The sequence below is a fragment of the Notolabrus celidotus genome, chromosome 13 (genome assembly GCF_009762535.1).
Source record: "Notolabrus celidotus isolate fNotCel1 chromosome 13, fNotCel1.pri, whole genome shotgun sequence".
Taxonomy (NCBI): Eukaryota; Metazoa; Chordata; class Actinopteri; order Labriformes; family Labridae; genus Notolabrus; species Notolabrus celidotus.
The window spans coordinates 19,816,304-19,834,166 of NC_048284.1; the positions used below are offsets into that span (position 1 = coordinate 19,816,304).

The window sequence follows — 17,863 nt, forward strand, 5'->3', positions numbered from 1 at the left end:
AGAAATCTTGCTAAGCTACTACTGCAGCAACAGCTCCAATTTAAATCTGACAGCAACGAAAAAAAGAAAAAAGAGAGAAGTATCCTGAGAGGTGTTTTGCCAACAATGTTAATGCACTGGAATAATTTCACAAAGTGGTGTTGCATCTTGTGTGTGTACATTTCTTTTGGGGCTCAGGATTTCATCAGCGTTTTATCTCATCTTCATGCACGGACAGTTGGCTTGCAGCTTTCCTTTTCATTACTGCTGGTGTCTGGACAGTGCTATTGTTGTTCCCATGGTGATCAAAGACAATGGTGTTACTTATCTTTTGTGTTTTGGCATCAGAAGATGTGTGCATTTGTCTGCACTGACAAGGGCTGCTGGTGGTTGTCATGTGGTTTGATTGTAGTTAAGTTGTGGTGTGTCCCTTCAGGGTTTATCTGATTTTTTGGGGGTTTTGTTGCTTTTTTACTCTATACGTTCTATTTTTAGCACCAGCTGTTTGGACTTACAGCAGGAGTATGTTGGAGTTTTTCACTTTTTCTCCACTTATTCCTCTCAGACTCCTCCTCCTCCTCAACTCTCATGTTTCCATCATCATCACATGAAACTTTAAATATGTCTTTTCTGTTTAGAAAAGTCACTAACATTAATCCTTACTCTCCATGTGTTACTTTTCTCCCCCCATCCCCAAAGACCCCTTTGCTTCCTCGGACGGTAGCACTGATGTGACGTCTCCTGGTCTAGACCTTTTCAGCATGATGACAGCGGAGAATAATAACCCCGGTAGCACCCTGGATGCCTGTTTTAGCTCTGCGATGCCCTCCCCCTCCCCTTCCCCATCACCATTTCTCACCTCCATTACCATCACCACCACCGCAACTATCTCAGCTCCCATATCCCCCGGTGCCACCAGCCCTGCGACCGACCTTTTCAGCGGTAAACGTTAGAGATGTGTGTGGTCTTGGATTCCTCTTAACATCTTTAGCATCTTACTGAACGCCCTCTAATGCTGCCTGTCACACCCCTCTTCTTTTTATTCTTCCTGTTATGTTTAATCAGATGAATTTGCACATGTTTGTGATCACCCTGACTGTTTTAGAGTGACTGAGCATATCATTATTCTTCACTCGTTGCGCATGTGTTTGTAGATATTTTTGATTCCATGCCAGACTCGAGCTGCACCAAAGCAGACCCCGCTCCCAGTGTTGACTTGTTTACAGCAGGTATCCTATTGCTCCTACTCGTCCGTCTCTAGCGTGCTCTCATTCTCATTTCCTGTCTTGGCGTGTCTGTTTTTTCAGCTTTGTCCTTGGCTTTGATCAGGGAGGAAATAAAAGGAAATAAGATTGCTCACATGTGGCTTAGCAAAGAGCTCTTGAGCTGTCTGAATTGTTTACTAAATCACTATTTTACCTCCTTTCCCATTCCAGCATGAACTGCGTGCTCTACGATTGCAAATGAGTAATGTGCATTATATTGAGTCACAGTTACAGTTTGTATGCGTGAGTGTGTTTTGGATCTAAAAACCATCTCCACCTTGCCCTCCCAGCAGATGTGTTCAGCTCCCCTGCCCCCATCCTCTCCTCAGCAACCCCACCCAAACTTGACACGGGAGCCATCATGAACCTGTTTGGTGGTGGGTAACTCAAATTAACAACTGCTTTCACTCTGCTCCCCCTGTTCCTGAATGCATTGTCAGGGAAGAGGACTAGAACATGGGAAACATCTGCAACAAATTGTATTATTAGAGGCTTGTTGCACTCTCTGCTTTATCAGATTCATCATGTCTTGCTTTCATATCACATCATCATATAACAATAGGAGTTATGTCTGTGTGGGTTGACAGTGATGATGCAAAAAGTGATACACACTAGATAGATTGGTGATGCCGAAGGTCACTTAAGTTTGGCATTATAAGATATGTGTGTGCGCGCAAATGTGAGTGTGTGTTATAATTTGTAAAAGCTGTGTGTCCTGTTTTCTTATGATATTCTTCTCTATTGATACTGTCACTAACTTGTTCTCTAACTCCAAGCACTCTGTTTGGCATCACCAGTGTGAAGGACAAGGCTGACTATTACCACTTCTTTGCCCTCATGCTGCGATGGAATCTGCTCACCCTGCTTTGACCTGGCATGGTTTGGTGTATTTCTCATTGACCACTGCCAGAGTCTACAGGAGGAGATGCCCCAGCTGCTGCTGCTGCTGCTCCCACTCCCGCTGCTGCCCCTGGTGCCGAACTCATGTCAGGTAAAACCAGTCTTTCAGACTTCTGCATGCATAATGTGCACAAACAAGGGAGTACTGATGTGTAGTGGACATTTCAAATGAATGTTTTCATCATTATGAAAAACTGTGGTAAAGTCATAGATGGATTACTCTACTGGCGTTGTCAAAGGGTGATGTTTGAGTCACAGTTGGGGTTTTTCTCCTGATCCTTCTTAGAGGCTTTAAATGTATCTGTAGTCACAACCCCTACAAAGCCCCAAAGGCTGGTTTTGTTTGTTGTTTCCTTCACAGAAGTGCTGCACGGCACAGTGAGGCTTCAGTAAAATTTCTATTGACTCTATTCACAGAGTAGCCATTTACCTCTGATGTGATTGTGGAAAGTTTAAATGCTAATACACTGCTGTGTTCAAGTTTTATCATCAGGGTAAGGAACCCTGCAGATACTTAACATTTATCAGCTTCCAGATAGATCAGCATCTGAAACAACAACTGAAAGACAAAACTGGAGCAAATGTTACACAACATTTTTGTCCACACATTAGCTACCATCAGACAACAGCTAAAGTTTGCATTCAGCCACTGTCTTGCTAATATATTCATAGTCTGTGTTATAAATGGACCTAGTCTCTGTGATGTCGGCTATTTGTTTCCAAAGCAGTGTTTTGGAGCCTATCATCAGCGGGTGTCATATTGAAATGCTGACTCAACCTAACATTGGTCGATCTAGTATGACCAAGCGGCAACCTCCGGTCTCAAACTATGGAGCCCGTGCGGGAATGTTATAAACTGCAATTCATCGAGAATCCGCTTGAGGCTGGCTGCAGAAACACCGGAAACCACATAGACACCAATTTAAAAAAGACAATCTTTGCGGCATTAATAAACATGTTTACAGCCTGGTTCAAAAAACGGCTTGGCCCTACGAAGCTAATCTCTCTATCGGCACACACTGTACAGGGGGTGAATTTTTTTCCAACGTGACGGTTCAGAAGATATTAAGATTACGAGTTTTTGCCCAAATAAGGACATGACTGACTTGACTCCCGGATGGGAACATATAGCTGTTGGCTAGGAGGTTCAAACCCCGCCTCATTACGTCACACTCTGCCTGGTTGAGTTCCGCATTTCCAATATGGCTGCCGCTGATTGGCTTCAAAACAGCACTCAGAAACAGATGGGTGACGGCTCTTTAGCCTCTTTGCTAGATATAGGGTACCTGCCTGTCAGTCAAGTCAACTACACCCTTATTTAGGCAAAAGTCATAAGTTTAATATCTTCTTTGTTGTTTCTGGAGCCGGCCTAAAGTTGTCGCTCAATGAACTGCAGTTTTTAGCACTTCAGCATTGGCTTCATATTTTAGGATTGGAGGCTGTCGCTTGATATTAACTAGCATGTGGCAAAATTCTAACATTGCTATCTGATTGTCTTGCTTGAATTACTTAAGAAAGTTGTAATGTCCCATTAGCTTTAAAATGCTAGCATTAGCTGTTGTCTTATGCTAGATAATGAGTTATCAAATGTGTTGTTTCCCTGGATACATGGCTCTATGTTTGTAATTTTTCACATCCCATTGTCTTATTGGTTGCCTATCAGTCGAAAGGGACAAAATGATGACAACTCTCTAACTCCCTTTTGTTAATTACAATCTGAAACACACAATACTCATGATTTGAGTTTCCCACTATGTGAGTGACACGACAAAATAACAGCCACCTATTTAAATCAATGTCAGAGAATAATTTACCAGCATCTCAATCTTTTCATCTCCAGTGTGAGATATTTTAAAATAGCACCTACAAAATGTTGACAGTAACTAGAGGAATAGATCAGACTTTTACATGTTTGTGCTTTATAATCCATCAATGACATTAGCAATTGTGAAATCATCAATGACTGCATGATGTATCGTTTTTGTCTTGATAATGTCTTCTTCGTAGCTACTTCACTTATTTCCTTTTTAATTGTTGATTTGTGTATCTTGTGCGAACAAACTGAACAGCTGCTTTCTTTTAAAATTGGTAACAGTGAATTAAATAAATGAGTGTTTGCTGTCTACATTTTTTATTCTTATATGACACTCAATACTGAGTCTTTATATAATAATGAACTTGCAGCTGCTTTTGAGTGGTTCAAAGGGTCACAATAGGATGCTTTAAGTACCCCTATCGAGTCATTTTGAGAACTCCTCTCACTTAGTTTTTCTATGTGGTATTTATGTCAGGTTAGCTAGTAAGAAGAGTGGGGAGGTACACTTGGGGTGGCAGTGGAAGTGTCATGCGACTTTTAACCAGGGGACCACAGTCTGATTCCTGAATCAAATAGTCAATATTAAACTGACTACATCGAATGTAATGAACTCATCTAATGTAAGTGAGGTAGCGTGTTATTTAGATACACCACAGTGGTCAGTTAAGTAACTAGCCTACTTAAATCCAACCACATGTTTGGTGTCTCAACATAACCAGCTCCTGTTTGCATGAAGTTTCTATTATGTTTATGACTGTTGCGTATCCAAAGTCATGAAGTCATGAAATGCTGGTGAGAAAGTTTATTTTTAAAAACAACAGCACGAGAGATACTTAATTGCCTATTCAAAGCTTAGTCCACTAATCAGGCTTCTGTATTTGTTGAGTTGGAGGCAAAAATTTTAAACTTGAGGTGCCAGTTTGGCCGAGTTGGTTAAATTATGCGCCCCATGTACAGACAGGCTATACAGGGCAGATAGCTTGGATAGGTTGGATTCTAACACTGTGGCCCCTTTCCCACATGACACTCCCCACTGTCCCTTCCAGCATCTCTATTCACTGTCCTAGCCTTTCTGAATGAAGGCATAAAAGCCAAAAAATATAAAAGGCAATGTAATAAATATAACATAATAATTAGATCAATAAACAGATGGAAAGTAAAAAGTGTTTTATATGTTCGGTGTAAAGTCAAGTCAGTGATGAGTCCCGTGTATTCAAACCGTGTCCATATATGGTCATGTTAATGTCGTATTGCATCACCTCATCTGTATAATACTACTGTGACTTTTTAAGTCATTCAGGAATTCCTTTCATCTGCCCTGCTCACCTGTTTCCCATCACTCCCTGTCCTGTGCCACTGATCTACATGTTGAATAACTGATGGTCTGCAATACTACTGCTTGAAGGCTTAACCCTTTCTTTCCCCCTCTCTCTTTCTCTCTCTATTATTCATGCTATAAACTCTGATGGTTTCATCTTCACCCGCTCCTTCAAAACCTCACTGCTATTTCCCCTCTCTCTGGCATCTTGGCTTCTTTCACTCCTCTTTCACTCCTCTTTCTCTCTCTCTCTCTCTCTCTCTCTCTCTCTCTCTCTCTCTCTCTCTCTCTCTCTCTCTCTCTCTCTTTCTCTCTCTCTCCATCTGGCTCTTGGGCTGGCTCATTGCTTGCTTCCTGCCATTTGATTGGGTGAGTTCCCTTGCTCTTTAACACGCTAATTTCCCACAGTGCACTGCTGCATTGCAGTGGTGAAAGGCGGCACGCTCAGCTGCACTGTCCCCTTCCATTACTGACGCTTTATGGTTACAGAGAGAGTGTGATGCAGTGCTTCTTAGCTTAGCTTCATTCTAGCTGTTGTGCCTTTGCCCTAATCATATTTTCTGCAGCACTCACACACATAATCATCCAAATACACCCATATACTCTTCAGACTGTTCATGTGGTAAGATGCAGCACTATATGTCACAGTAATGGTCTAAATTGTGATAATAATTGATCACATGGGGATATTTTTTTAAACTAGGCCTCATTTCTTATGTCCATATTGCAAAAAAATAGTAGTGATCAACTGACAGATGCCTCCTATTACAGATATTACAATATCTGACTCAACAGTAATCTAACACACCAAATTTCCTGAAACGGCTCATTTAATATTTTCTTTATATTATAATATTGGCTCTCTAGTTCACTTCCCAATGCTCCTATCTCTTCTCTGTTGTCATGGAGACATCTGTTGGTTGTCATGGTAATCCCGAGTAGTAAGCATAAATGACTTGTGGTTGTGTGTAAGGGCTGAAGGATGCTAACACCGACCTCCCTCTCCCCTCCCTTCTCTGTAGTATTTGATGGATTAGGAGATGTAATGAAGCCCACTTTGACCCCTCAGGGGGGAGATGTTGACACCTCCATGGCTAACATGGCGAGTAGTAAGTAGTCTTTAGATTACTAGCAATGTCCAGGATGTGGAGTTAAACTGATTGTTCAATATTTGGGGCAATGCCTTATTTGCTTTCTTGTGAGAGGTGAATTAGAAGATTGATGCCACACTGATTTCTGTTCAACATAGACAGTAATTTGGAGTTAAATGCTTCTTTTTCTCCGTGGAAAAAGTTCAGTTAGTAGACTGACACCACTATCATGTTTGTCTCCAACATTTTTGATTTAAGTACCAGGCTAGCAACAAGAGGTCATTAGCTTATCTTAGCATATCAACCTTTAAAGGAAGTAGTAGCTAGCCTGACTAAGTCCAAAACTCTTTAGCCCTCCTGTTATGTTGCGGGTCAAATGGACCCTTTTTTTTAAGTTAAAAAAAATAAAAAATGTTAAAAGTATTTTTTCGGTATGAAACTTCTTCTGCTTGGCTTAATAGGTGAAATGAACATATAACATGATAATCGTTGAATTCACAAATGTGCAAACCCCCTTGCATTTATAGATATAGATATTGTTTGTGGGTCAGTTTGGCCCGGCAGTCAAGGTGAAGGCTAAAAGGGGTCAGATTCTGATTTTAACATGAATTTTTTATTAAAAACAAATGAGATATCCTCATTAAACCATGATCTGTGAGGATTAAAGAACACTATTGCACTGAATATTGATTTAAATGGTTATTAATGGAGTTAATAATGAGATTAAATAAATGTTTATTGGGATTTTTTGGGGTTCTGACACTTTTTGATAATTAAATATGCCCCGGGTCAAATTGACCCAGGGACATTATTGCTGTTCCTGAGAAACCAACATAACAGGGGGGTCAAATGACCAAATCTGCAGTTAAACGTGTATTATTTTATTTTATTGCCACTTTAAGTTATAGATTATCTTATTGCTGATCTATAGCAGAGCCCCTTGCAGTTTCCTCAATTTTCCATTCTATGTTAATAAGCTAATCAACTCCTAGCTTCAGCTCAAAAGGATATTTGTGGTATCAAACTTGTCAATAAAGCAAATAAGTGTATTTCTGTTCATCAATTTAACTCACTTCCCTTTGTCCTTTTTTTTTATAACCTCTAACTTTAATTATCACACGTGCTCTTCATTATGTTAGCTAATGAAAACAGTGATGTTGCAGTATCTCTCTTTTCTTTCTCTTTCAGATCTCACAATGGGAACCCCAGCGGCTCCTCAGGTAGCTCCCCCATGTTGGGGTGCTCCCATGGTAAATGTTGTCTGTGTCTTATAGCATGGAGTGGAGACGCATGGCAGCGACAGACAGGGCATCGCAGCAATCACAAGCATTGCCTTCATCTAGCTCTCCAGGTTCCAGGTTTAATCATAAATGAAGCAAACTGATGGAGCAGATAAGGAAGGGGAAATAAGACCTGTTGCAAGCTTTATACACTAGAAGAGACCAAGCACAGAAACAAAGATATTAGGATGCAGTCTGGTATTTTTTTTATATATCTGGAACATCTACTGGAGAGTTATGAAGTGGCAAATATTAGAGCCAAATTAAGAAGCTGTTGCCTGGATACAACTTCTTTCTCTTTTAATTTCTTATTTATTTATAAGCCTGAAAGAGTCCAGGAAAGCTACTTGGTTCTCCGCCTCCTAGCTGAATGCAAACATCACTGACACATTTTGCTTCTTATGGATAATTCGGTTGCCCTTTTTGCAACAACAGAAATTACACTCTCAGCTGAAGGCTTCCTGCTCAAAAGCTTCTCCCCTGCTCCACGAACCCTTGTGCATGTATAGCCAGTTACGTTAGGATTAGTTGTGTTTGTTTGTTTCTATTTTGTTTGTTGTGTTGTCTTTGGTTGTTCAGAATCTGTGTCCCTGTCATATTTCTTTTAAGATTTTGGTGTGTATGTTGTTTGCATTATGTGTCTGTCTGTCTTTTATGTAGTCTTGTAACATCCCAACTCCTCCTTTCCCTCCCCTCCACACCTGTAGACCGTACCAATGGGTGTCCCTCCTTTTATGGGGACTTACCCCAGCTTCAGCATGGTAAGACCACCAGTCCAGTACGGTCTAGTAATGTCCCTGCCACAGTCTGGACATTACTAGACATTGATGGACAATGAGTCCCTCAGGTGTCCCTCAAACCCAGCAGATGTTCGACATTGTGTCATACTTTTTTTTCTCCTCTCGTCTGTCTCTGTGTAAGCCTGGGGCACCAGGAGCTCCCATGATGCCGATGGCGAGACCAGGCTTCCCTGCGCCAGGAGCGACCCCTGGGGCACCGGTAACTCACTCACTGATAATGATATGGCAATTTAATTGCTTAAGATTACGGCAGAAGTAGAGTGCTAAAGGAAAATGTGTCTGCAGATGTCTCCTGGAGCAGCCCAGAGTCCCAGGAAGCCCCCACCACCGAGGAACGCTCTGGATGACCTCAATATTAAGGACTTCATGTAGACTGACTAACCTGTAAACCCCCAAGGTATAAAGACATGGAAAACTGAAAACTGCGATCTAACTTTAAAGCCAATGAAAACCCACCCTAACCTTGTAATTATGTAATTTAGAGATATAGTCTTCATTGTATTGACTTAAAGTCAGGAAGTCTCCTGTTGCCACATTTCGATTCATCTCCTCTCTGACAAGGCCTTAAACTTGTTTCAATCAGGTATATGTTTTTCAATCTCCTCTGTAGGTTCGTCATTGTGTCTGGAGCTCTGTGGATGTGGATGTCTGCACTTTCCCACTGCCTTCCCCTTGGCCACGCCCTTCAGCATCTTCAGCCAACCAGCCATTAATTACATCGACCATCTCTGCCCTCCCTCCCCCTGAGACAACCTGCCCCTCTTATCTAATGTTGTAGCACAACTGTGAATGTGAACCCTAGATACAGAAAACATAAATCCGTTTATGTGTGTGTGGGTGTGCGTGTATATCAGTGTTAACCTTTACTTAATATACTATGGAAAAATGACAAAAAAAATAAAATAAATGTGTATTTAGATTCATTCTGGATTTCTGCGTATCAGCTGATTGAAATGATGGATATATGTTGGTTTCTTTGCGCATCTCCCAAACAAGGACCGTGTTGTTAAATGTGGACTGTGTTCAGTGTGTGTAACTTCACTGGCCAACCCCCCACTCCCACTCCTCTAGCCCTGTTGTCCAAACTAATACTGAGCTATGTTTATGTCATTAAAACTTGGTTGTACCTATATCTGCTTGGCCATCCATCTCCCCACCTGTCAGCAGCTCTGAATCAAAATGTACCTGATAACATCTTGCACTGCAAATCTGGACTTATCATTGGACTGTGTTCTGTTTCTTTTATTCTTTGTTTTTTTTAGGGATTGTGTGAAACATGCAAAAATTTGTGAACTGTGTTCAAACTGACATATGCATTTTAGACTATTTTAAATGATAGATTACACATATTTTCTTTATTTTGTGAGGAGAAAAATGTATCATATATTTTTAGTTATGTCAAATTACATGGCAAGTAGACAGAAAAATCCCGCCTTCTTTGTACATACATCTCAATCTGTAATCAGGCAGTATTGGATGGAAACCTTGCCCTGAGTGTTTACTATTGCGCCATCTGTCGGTATGGTGTGATACTGCATCATAGCATGCAACACAAGTCAAACTGGGATGCATTTTAGTACCCTCAGAGTGCTCCTTTCTTTGTCTCTTTTTTCACATTACTTTCTGTGAGGGTGGAAATCAAAGAGACTTGGAAGCATTAGTGTTTATGTTTGGAACGTGGCCTCAGTCCTCTTTGGGTCATTCAGCGGTCGGTACATTTGGTGATTGGAGGTTTTCAGGACTCTCACTGTAAAGCACTCAAGTATACGCTGGATATTCCGTGTGTTGTTTATTTCCAAAAGTGACTGTATCTTAATCCATTGTGGCATTAACAGAGTGTTGAAAGAAAAATAAAGACGACGATGACACATACAAACAAAAAGAATGTGGATAAATATTGTTTGCTAAGTATTCAAATGAAGGCTTTGTTGTTCTTTCTTTGGGTTATTATGGATGGCATCGTCCTCTTTCCCTCAAGCCCCCTCCCCACCTGCATGTGAGTCCAAATGAGATGCAATAAAAGACAAATACACTGATTACAATGACCCTCACGGCTCATCACTTATCTCTGTTCTGCCTCTGTCAGCTTGTTTGAAAATTCAACATCTTTATTTGTTGTCAGCATGAACAAGAAAATATGTTTGTGGCATGAAAATTCTATAACAGATAAACAATAAAATATTTATAACATCAGAAAATACATTTATATTATGTGTAGACAAAGTAAGTGCAATAATGACAAAAGGGCGAGCACTGGCTTAACTCATATATGCTCCCATACAAAAGTGAATACCATAACTGACATCCAACTGGTTGATAAAGTAGTTATCTTTGTACTCATATCATCACTTTCATGCAACATAAAAAGCTTCTTGACATTATGGTTGCATCACAAATACAACTCAACCCTTGCATGTAAGTGTGAGTCTTCCTAATGTTTGTGTTAGCCTTATTACATTTTACAGATCAAGTGTTTGGGAGCACTACTGCATAAGGTATGCAAAAAAAAAGCTTTGTACATTGGACAAAATACTTAAAGTGATGTCCCCAGTCAGTTTCCAAGTCAGAGCAAAATCAGATCTGGAAATGTGGAATAAAAGAAGAAGAGCTCACCCAGACTCTGACAGCTGACTCCTCATGTCTGTCATTAGCTGCAACTACATACTATAACAAACCAAGTCTCTGATCAAACTGTCAGGAATTAAGTTGTATTACGTATTCCATAGAAAAATATTTTTTGCAACTGAAACATAATTTTGATTGTTGATGTAGGTCTATTGTGAATCCAAACTGACCTGGTTAAATGAAAAGTTTCTATTATTGAGATTCAAACACATACTTCCCCCACATAAATATATTTTAAAACCTGCATCATTAAGTGTTTCTTAATATTATTATTATATAAATACATTTTATTTTTAGTATTCTTCTGAAAATAACCCAAACTGTGGCGCTAGTTTGGCTTAGTAGCCAAGTACAGAGCCTGCGGCTCTCCTCACAGTAGTCTCAGTTTTGACTCCAGCAGCCTGTTGCACCAGCAGTGCGCAAGTTGTGTCCTAAGTTAGAGTGTAAAGTCCTCACTAAACCATACGTTGAAACTAGTTAGTTTGTAACTTAAGTTGTGTCATTGTTTGGTTGCACCACAGAGACGTAAGGTTAATCTTAACTAGTAGACCGTAACATCCAACTAACCAAAACATTGTCGCAGATATGACGTATACACTTCCAGCAGCCAATCAGAGGAAATCAAACTAAAGTAAAGTGATAACTATAGCCTAAATCCTTAATCTGCAGTGTCTATAATAACAGTGACATGGAGTGGTAAAATGATCAACTACAACAAGAAGCGCAAATCTTGGTCATCATATTTTTCCAAAGGATGTAATCTCTCTCTTGGATATCGCTTTGCAGACATAATCTAGCTGGGAGAACCCCCTGTATCTCCTCATCCTCCAAATCATCCCACCTTTCAAAACGACGCACCATGGCAGCCGATATACTCTACGGAGGACTTTACACCTTCTAGGAGCCAAGTGTAAGAATTAAGTTGTAATTTAGGCTTACGTTGGAACTATCTCAGCTGGTGCAACGCTCCAAAACGTTAGTAGAGTGAAAACTTCATCCTAAGTGAGAAATTACATTCAAACTAGGCTACGTTTGAGCTTACGCACAGCTGGTGCAACAGACTGCAGGCCTTGATCCTATGCTGCATATCATCCCTTGCTCTCTACTCCCCACATTTCCTCATGTCTCTCCTCAGTTGTCCTATCAAATGATGGCAAAAATGCCCATGAAGGAAAAAGAAAAAAAATCCAAACAGACATATATTGTTAGACGAGCAGTAGGAAAACATATACTCTATAAAAAATGTTTAGGAGCATTTGAAATGTTGGACACAGGATGATGTAGGGCTAATGAAAAAGACGTACATGAAACAGTATGTAATGCAACCATGATGCCATTGGATGTGGAAGTACTTCAGGGACAGCATTTGGGAGAGACATGACACTGTGGTTGGCAGGATTAAAGCTAATACATTGCTTACAGTTACTTTAGCTTCTTTGTACAAAGCCTCTACTTTTAACTCAGAAAGCTTCTACTCATGAGCCAAGGTTTGGGGACATCGTCTTTAAAGTCTTTTGAGTCTCCTGTTTTCTCTTGCGGATCCTTTGCAGTCACACCTCTTTACAGAGATTTGGATCTCCATGGATCCAGTGGCAGATCTGAGCATATTTGGGCGGAGTGATCCTCACTGCAACATTAAAGTCCTTCTGCCCACCTCCCTCCACCTCCACCCACTGATGACCTGAAAACACGCCGATCACCCTCCGCTGCCACTTACCCTTCCTCTCTGTGTCCCCCACTTCCTGTCTCAGACGAATATAAACACCTGCGCCTGTGGCTCCAACTTGAGCGTCACAGTGCTGGTAAATCAAATCATCAGACTCGTTTGACACTGAACAAAACCGGTACACCACTCTCTCATCTCCTGGCCCGTCCCGCAGGCTTTTATCAGTGTCGTAGCCTGAGAAGTGGATGCGGGTGAGGGGGGCTGTTGAGGGCGCCACACCAAGCTCCATGTACTTCTGTTTGAGGGGTCGTTTTAGCTCCAGTACTGCATAATTGTAGTCAGAGGACACTGAGTTTGGAGATTTTTCAGCTTGCATCCATCCTTGGGGTATTTTTGTTTGTTTAACTCGTGACCAACGGAAAGCAGGCTGCTTTCTATTTTCAGTACTACGCCCTACGCGGTTGAGTCTTTTCCGCTTACCCTCTACGTTCCCTCCATCACCCTCTTTTTTTCCTCTGCGCCCTCTGCCTTTGCCTCCCTTTCTCACTCTCTCTACATCTCCATCTATACTATTCTGTTCCTCACCTTCCTCCACTATCCGCTCTTCACCTTCAGCTTCACCATCCCTCCGCTGCCCTCCTCTCCTCCTACCCCCTCTACGTTTCTTGGTTTTGAGCTGTAGGACCCCGACTCTGATCTTTCTTGCACCTTCTAGGTAGTCCTTCCCATCATGGATGCAGTGTGCTGCTGTGAGAACATGTTTTGGGGATATGAGGACTCCGGAGCAGCCTGTGGAGAGCCGAACAGCTGTTGAAAAAGGGTAATTTGTGATGTAATGTGAGTCAGAGATCACAAAGCGTCCGTCTGGTCCGTAAACCTGCCTTCTCCTTCGGGTGTGAGCTGGTGAATGTCTTGGTTTTCCTCCAGTTGTCATGTTAAAACCCTTAAAACTGACATCTGTGTGCATGCGAGTGCCATTGTCATACATGGTCTCATATCCCAGAAACCTCTCCTGCTCACTCTGGTCCACAGGTGTGTGTTTGCTTTGACACTCTATTCCACATAGTGTCTTTGCCCCTCCTTTCCCCTCCTCCCCCTCCTTCTCCTCCTCCTCCCCATGCCCTCTAAAACGAGTAGGGTCTAAAAGCTCTGTTTGTGTGTCCTGCAGCACTGGGAGGCTCTGCCTGGTCCACCTTAATGCCTCGCTACCCTCACTTTTACCAAAAACTGCAGAGGCTGTGAGGGCGGCTGCACAGAGCAGCAGAAACAGGAAGTGATTGAGTCCCATCCCTCTAGAAATAAAATGAATGCAGACACAAAAAAATTGCTTAGTTAATCCAATCTTCTAAATCACAACAAATATCTCAAATGTATTCATCAGGTCAAGAGGGAACCCATATGATGCTTCAAAAGTTATTATGCTGTAATGCAGCATTTGGCCAGAAGAGGGCGTACAAGCTACCCGACTAAACTGTTGAAGTGGCATGTTTGAGCTTTAAATATCAAATGTGTCCACAACTGAATTAAAAGTTATGTTATATCTCAGAAAAAACAGGCATTATAATTGTCACTTAATCCCACAAAAATTAACAAAGTTATTTCAAACATTAATAATTATAAAAAGTAAAAAATAAAGTCTGCTGTTATGCCAATATTTAAAATCTTACAGGCTTGACCTTTATGCTATAAAAGACATTAGCAAGTCTGAAAACTCAAGATAACTCTAACATCACTTGTAAGATAATGTATAGACAAAGCATAAAGCTTAAGCAAACAACAATAAAGGGTGAGAGAACAGAAAACTTTCATTTAAAAAAACACTTTTGAAACAAATAAATGTACCGACCTTCAAAAACTCTCAAACAAATTGTAGCTTATAATTGTGTCTCTCTCATCAATACAAAATCTTCTCCATCCAAACTGCTTGCAGCTTGCAAAAGACTGGTGTCCATCATTTCCTGTGAAGCAAAAAACCCTGATGCTGAGATCCTCTCTGAGATCTGCATCTCACTCTGAAGGGAAAAAAAGTGACGAGCAAACAGGCAGAAGGGGGGAGTCAAGCTAAAGGGATACATGCCTGCATGAATGAAGTTTTTGATCATGTGATGACTTTAGCATTTAGGTCAAGTGTGGAGCCGTGTGAAGCGAATACTGGTGGGGTTTTTTTCCCTGGTAGCCTATTACTCAAATATTTTTATTACTTTTGGGTATACACACAGAGAACAGAGATTCTTTCAACAAGGAGAAATTAATTTAGATGTGAAGCTATTTACAGAGAGCAAGCGACAAAATGTTGCCTTTCAGCGCGTGTTTGTCCGGTGCTTTTGTGGTCAAAAATGTAAGTTTAGATTTATGTCAGTAGACGTTTGAAGTGTGTCCAGATACTCAGCACACACACACACACACACACACACACACACACACACACACACACACACACACACACACACAGTCATACACACACACACACACATTCACACACATTCACACACACACACACACACACACACACACACACACACACCATCGCTCTGAGATGTGAGGGACCTATATTTTAACTCCTGTTGGTTTATTTTGACAAGTGTCTCCCTGCTTCAGGCAAAAAGAGTTCATTCAGAGTGGAGACTTCTTTCTGCTTGATTAGATGCATGAAACCAACCATACCTATGCACAACACACACACACACACACACACACACACACACACACACACACACATTTGGAAGGACAGCAGGATTACGTTCTTCAAACCACCTGAGAGTTTTTATGTCTAACAATGTGTAAGTTTGGAGTTAAAAGTTTATCTTTAAGTACAACATCATGGCAGACTTCTTGTCTCATCCAAGCGGCAACCTCCGGTCTAAAAATATGAGTCCAATGCGGAAGTGTTCATCGAAGATCCACTTGAGGCTGGCTCCGGAAGTACCGGAAACCACATACACACCAATTAAAAAAAGACGATCTTTACAGCAGAAATAAACATGTTTACAGCCCGGTACAAAAGATGAGTGTTGTCTGGATAGCTCATTTCTCGATCGGCACACACTGAGAGGTGGCTGAATTTTTTTCTAACGCAGCAATTTCGAAGATATTGAGATTGAGATTACAAGCTTCCAATGAGAGGCACAGCTGACAGCGGGAACCCTGTAGCTGTTGGCTAGGAGGCTCAAAGCCCGCCTCTTTACGCCACACTGGCTCCACAGCAGCAATATGGCTCCCGCCGACGATTGGCCTCAAAGCAGCACTTCAGAAACATATGGGTGACGTCACGGATACTACGTCCATATTTTATACAGTCTATGGTCTCATTACACAATCTTCAGGAGTTTATCCAGTTGTTGATTTATTGGCGGAGCATTATAAGAGCTTCTTAAAAGTTGGAAGAAACCTCTGTCAACTGCTGTCTTGCAAGGGTAGTAGGTCCATAACAAGCTGACAGACCCAATCAGTTGATAAAGATGATGTAAAAAGATCAACTTCAGGGCAGCTAACATATCTACACCTTTTTATCTAATTATAGACCAAATGAGATAAGAAATACAACATTTTTGGGGGGAAGTTTATATGATCATCTATAGGGTGTTTGTTCTGTTTTTAATAAGCAAACATGCTGTTAATGTTGGGGTTACTGTGAGATAAATGTTCCCTTCGACAAACACTGACATGCATGTGTGAAGTCTTCAAGGCTGCAGCATGACAAGGTGTAAAAAAACATTTGCAGGTTTCATATTTGCTTAATTCTCACTTCTCAGAGGGCATTGAGGTCTAAGACTGTCCTATTCCCTGTTTCTAGTCACACGCATTTTGTTAAGAGAGACCTACTCATCACCTAATCAGTTCAGCTTTCAACATCTCCTCCCCTCCTGGACATCCACCTCTTGCCTCCTTGGACTCCATCCCTGCTGTGGGTTTTTGTCCTTCTGCTTCTTTGTGGGAGTTACTTAAAACATTGCTGTGATCATCCTCAAGCCAAACTGGCAGCACTTTGGATTGAGCCAGAGTTTTGTGTTGTATTTGGCCTTGTCAGACCCTTGTAGATTTTCACCTAACTGCACAGCTGGACAATCGGCCTGCTGGCTAGTAAACTCCTCATGCATCTGATGCACAGAGTTTAGGGCAGCCTTCTGACTGTGACAGCTCTGTGTGTCCAGTGTTACCTGCAGGTGGTACAGGAAAATTGAGACTTCTGGTTCTGCTCTGGCTTGTTGCCATGAGCCTGTCCATCCCTGCTTTAGGGGTTTGACAAACCATCACTGACAAGAACTCAACAAACTGCACATCTCTGTACTCCTCCTGGGCCCAGCAGGTGGCTGGCAGAGTCCCTGCTGGAATTTGCCTCAGTTTCTGTTGTGGTGTTTGCATACACACACCTCCATAGAAAATTGGACATGACAGCTTTCTTCAACAACCCACAGACAACCCGGCTGATCACTTGCATCATTGTGATCTTTTTCTTCCCTGGATGACATATCTGATCATGAATGCATTCAGTCTGGCAGCTACTGTATTGTATTCAAAAATAAGAGCCTGATGAGTTTTTGTATTGGACTACTTGAACATTGTTGGAGTGCTGACGTATGTGAATGGCCACAGCATATACTGTATTAATCTTCATGTGTTTCTTTTTTGTGTGCTTGTCTACTTGGATGTTTGTACTTTTGAGGACTTGATGCTTGAAATAGTGAAGATGCATTCAGGGCATCATTGTTGAAAGTCTGATTAACCCTCCTGTTATGTTGCGGGTCAAACTGACCCTTTTTAAAGTTCAAAAATCCCCCCAAAATTGTTAAAAGTATTTTTTCGGTATGAAACTTCTTCTGCTTAGCTTAATAGGTGAAACCAACATACAAAATGAAAATGGTTGATTTCACATATTTGCACCCCCCCCCCTGCATGTTTATAGATAAACTGTTTGTGGGTCAATTTGACCCGGCAGTCAAAGTGGAGGCTAAAAGGGGTCAGAAGTGTCAAATACTAAATGTTTCTTTGCAACTGTGTGACATATTTCACCCCACTCATACCCACACGCACACACACACCCTTTTAACATGAATTTTCATTAAAAACAAGTGAGATATCCTCATTAAACCATGATCTGTGACAATTAAAGAACACAATTGCAC

The 17,863-nt window shown here is 41.3% G+C and overlaps 2 protein-coding genes across 2 annotated transcripts in view; one reads left to right on the top strand and one right to left on the bottom strand.

The window, feature by feature from the left end:
• The window catches only part of LOC117823906 (clathrin coat assembly protein AP180-like), a 31,121-nt gene extending 20,790 nt beyond the window's left edge, over positions 1-10,331 (top strand). Inside the window, exons 18-26 of the mRNA XM_034699181.1 lie at positions 679-921; positions 1,535-1,621; positions 2,155-2,235; positions 6,301-6,387; positions 7,558-7,619; positions 8,357-8,410; positions 8,571-8,648; positions 8,735-8,846; positions 9,060-10,331. Of these exons, the coding sequence (XP_034555072.1) occupies positions 679-921; positions 1,535-1,621; positions 2,155-2,235; positions 6,301-6,387; positions 7,558-7,619; positions 8,357-8,410; positions 8,571-8,648; positions 8,735-8,821 (779 nt within the window). The 3' untranslated portion in view covers positions 8,822-8,846; positions 9,060-10,331. The remainder of the gene's footprint in view (positions 1-678; positions 922-1,534; positions 1,622-2,154; positions 2,236-6,300; positions 6,388-7,557; positions 7,620-8,356; positions 8,411-8,570; positions 8,649-8,734; positions 8,847-9,059) is intronic.
• A 1,417-nt stretch (positions 10,332-11,748) lies between these two features.
• LOC117823907 (inactive serine protease 35-like) overlaps positions 11,749-17,863 on the bottom strand; it is a 94,256-nt gene continuing 88,141 nt past the window's right edge. The window contains exons 3-4 of the mRNA XM_034699182.1: positions 14,587-14,698; positions 11,749-14,032 (exon numbers count right to left, since the gene is read on the bottom strand). Coding sequence (XP_034555073.1) covers positions 12,625-14,028 — 1,404 coding nt within the window. The 5' untranslated portion in view covers positions 14,029-14,032; positions 14,587-14,698 and the 3' untranslated portion in view covers positions 11,749-12,624. The remainder of the gene's footprint in view (positions 14,033-14,586; positions 14,699-17,863) is intronic.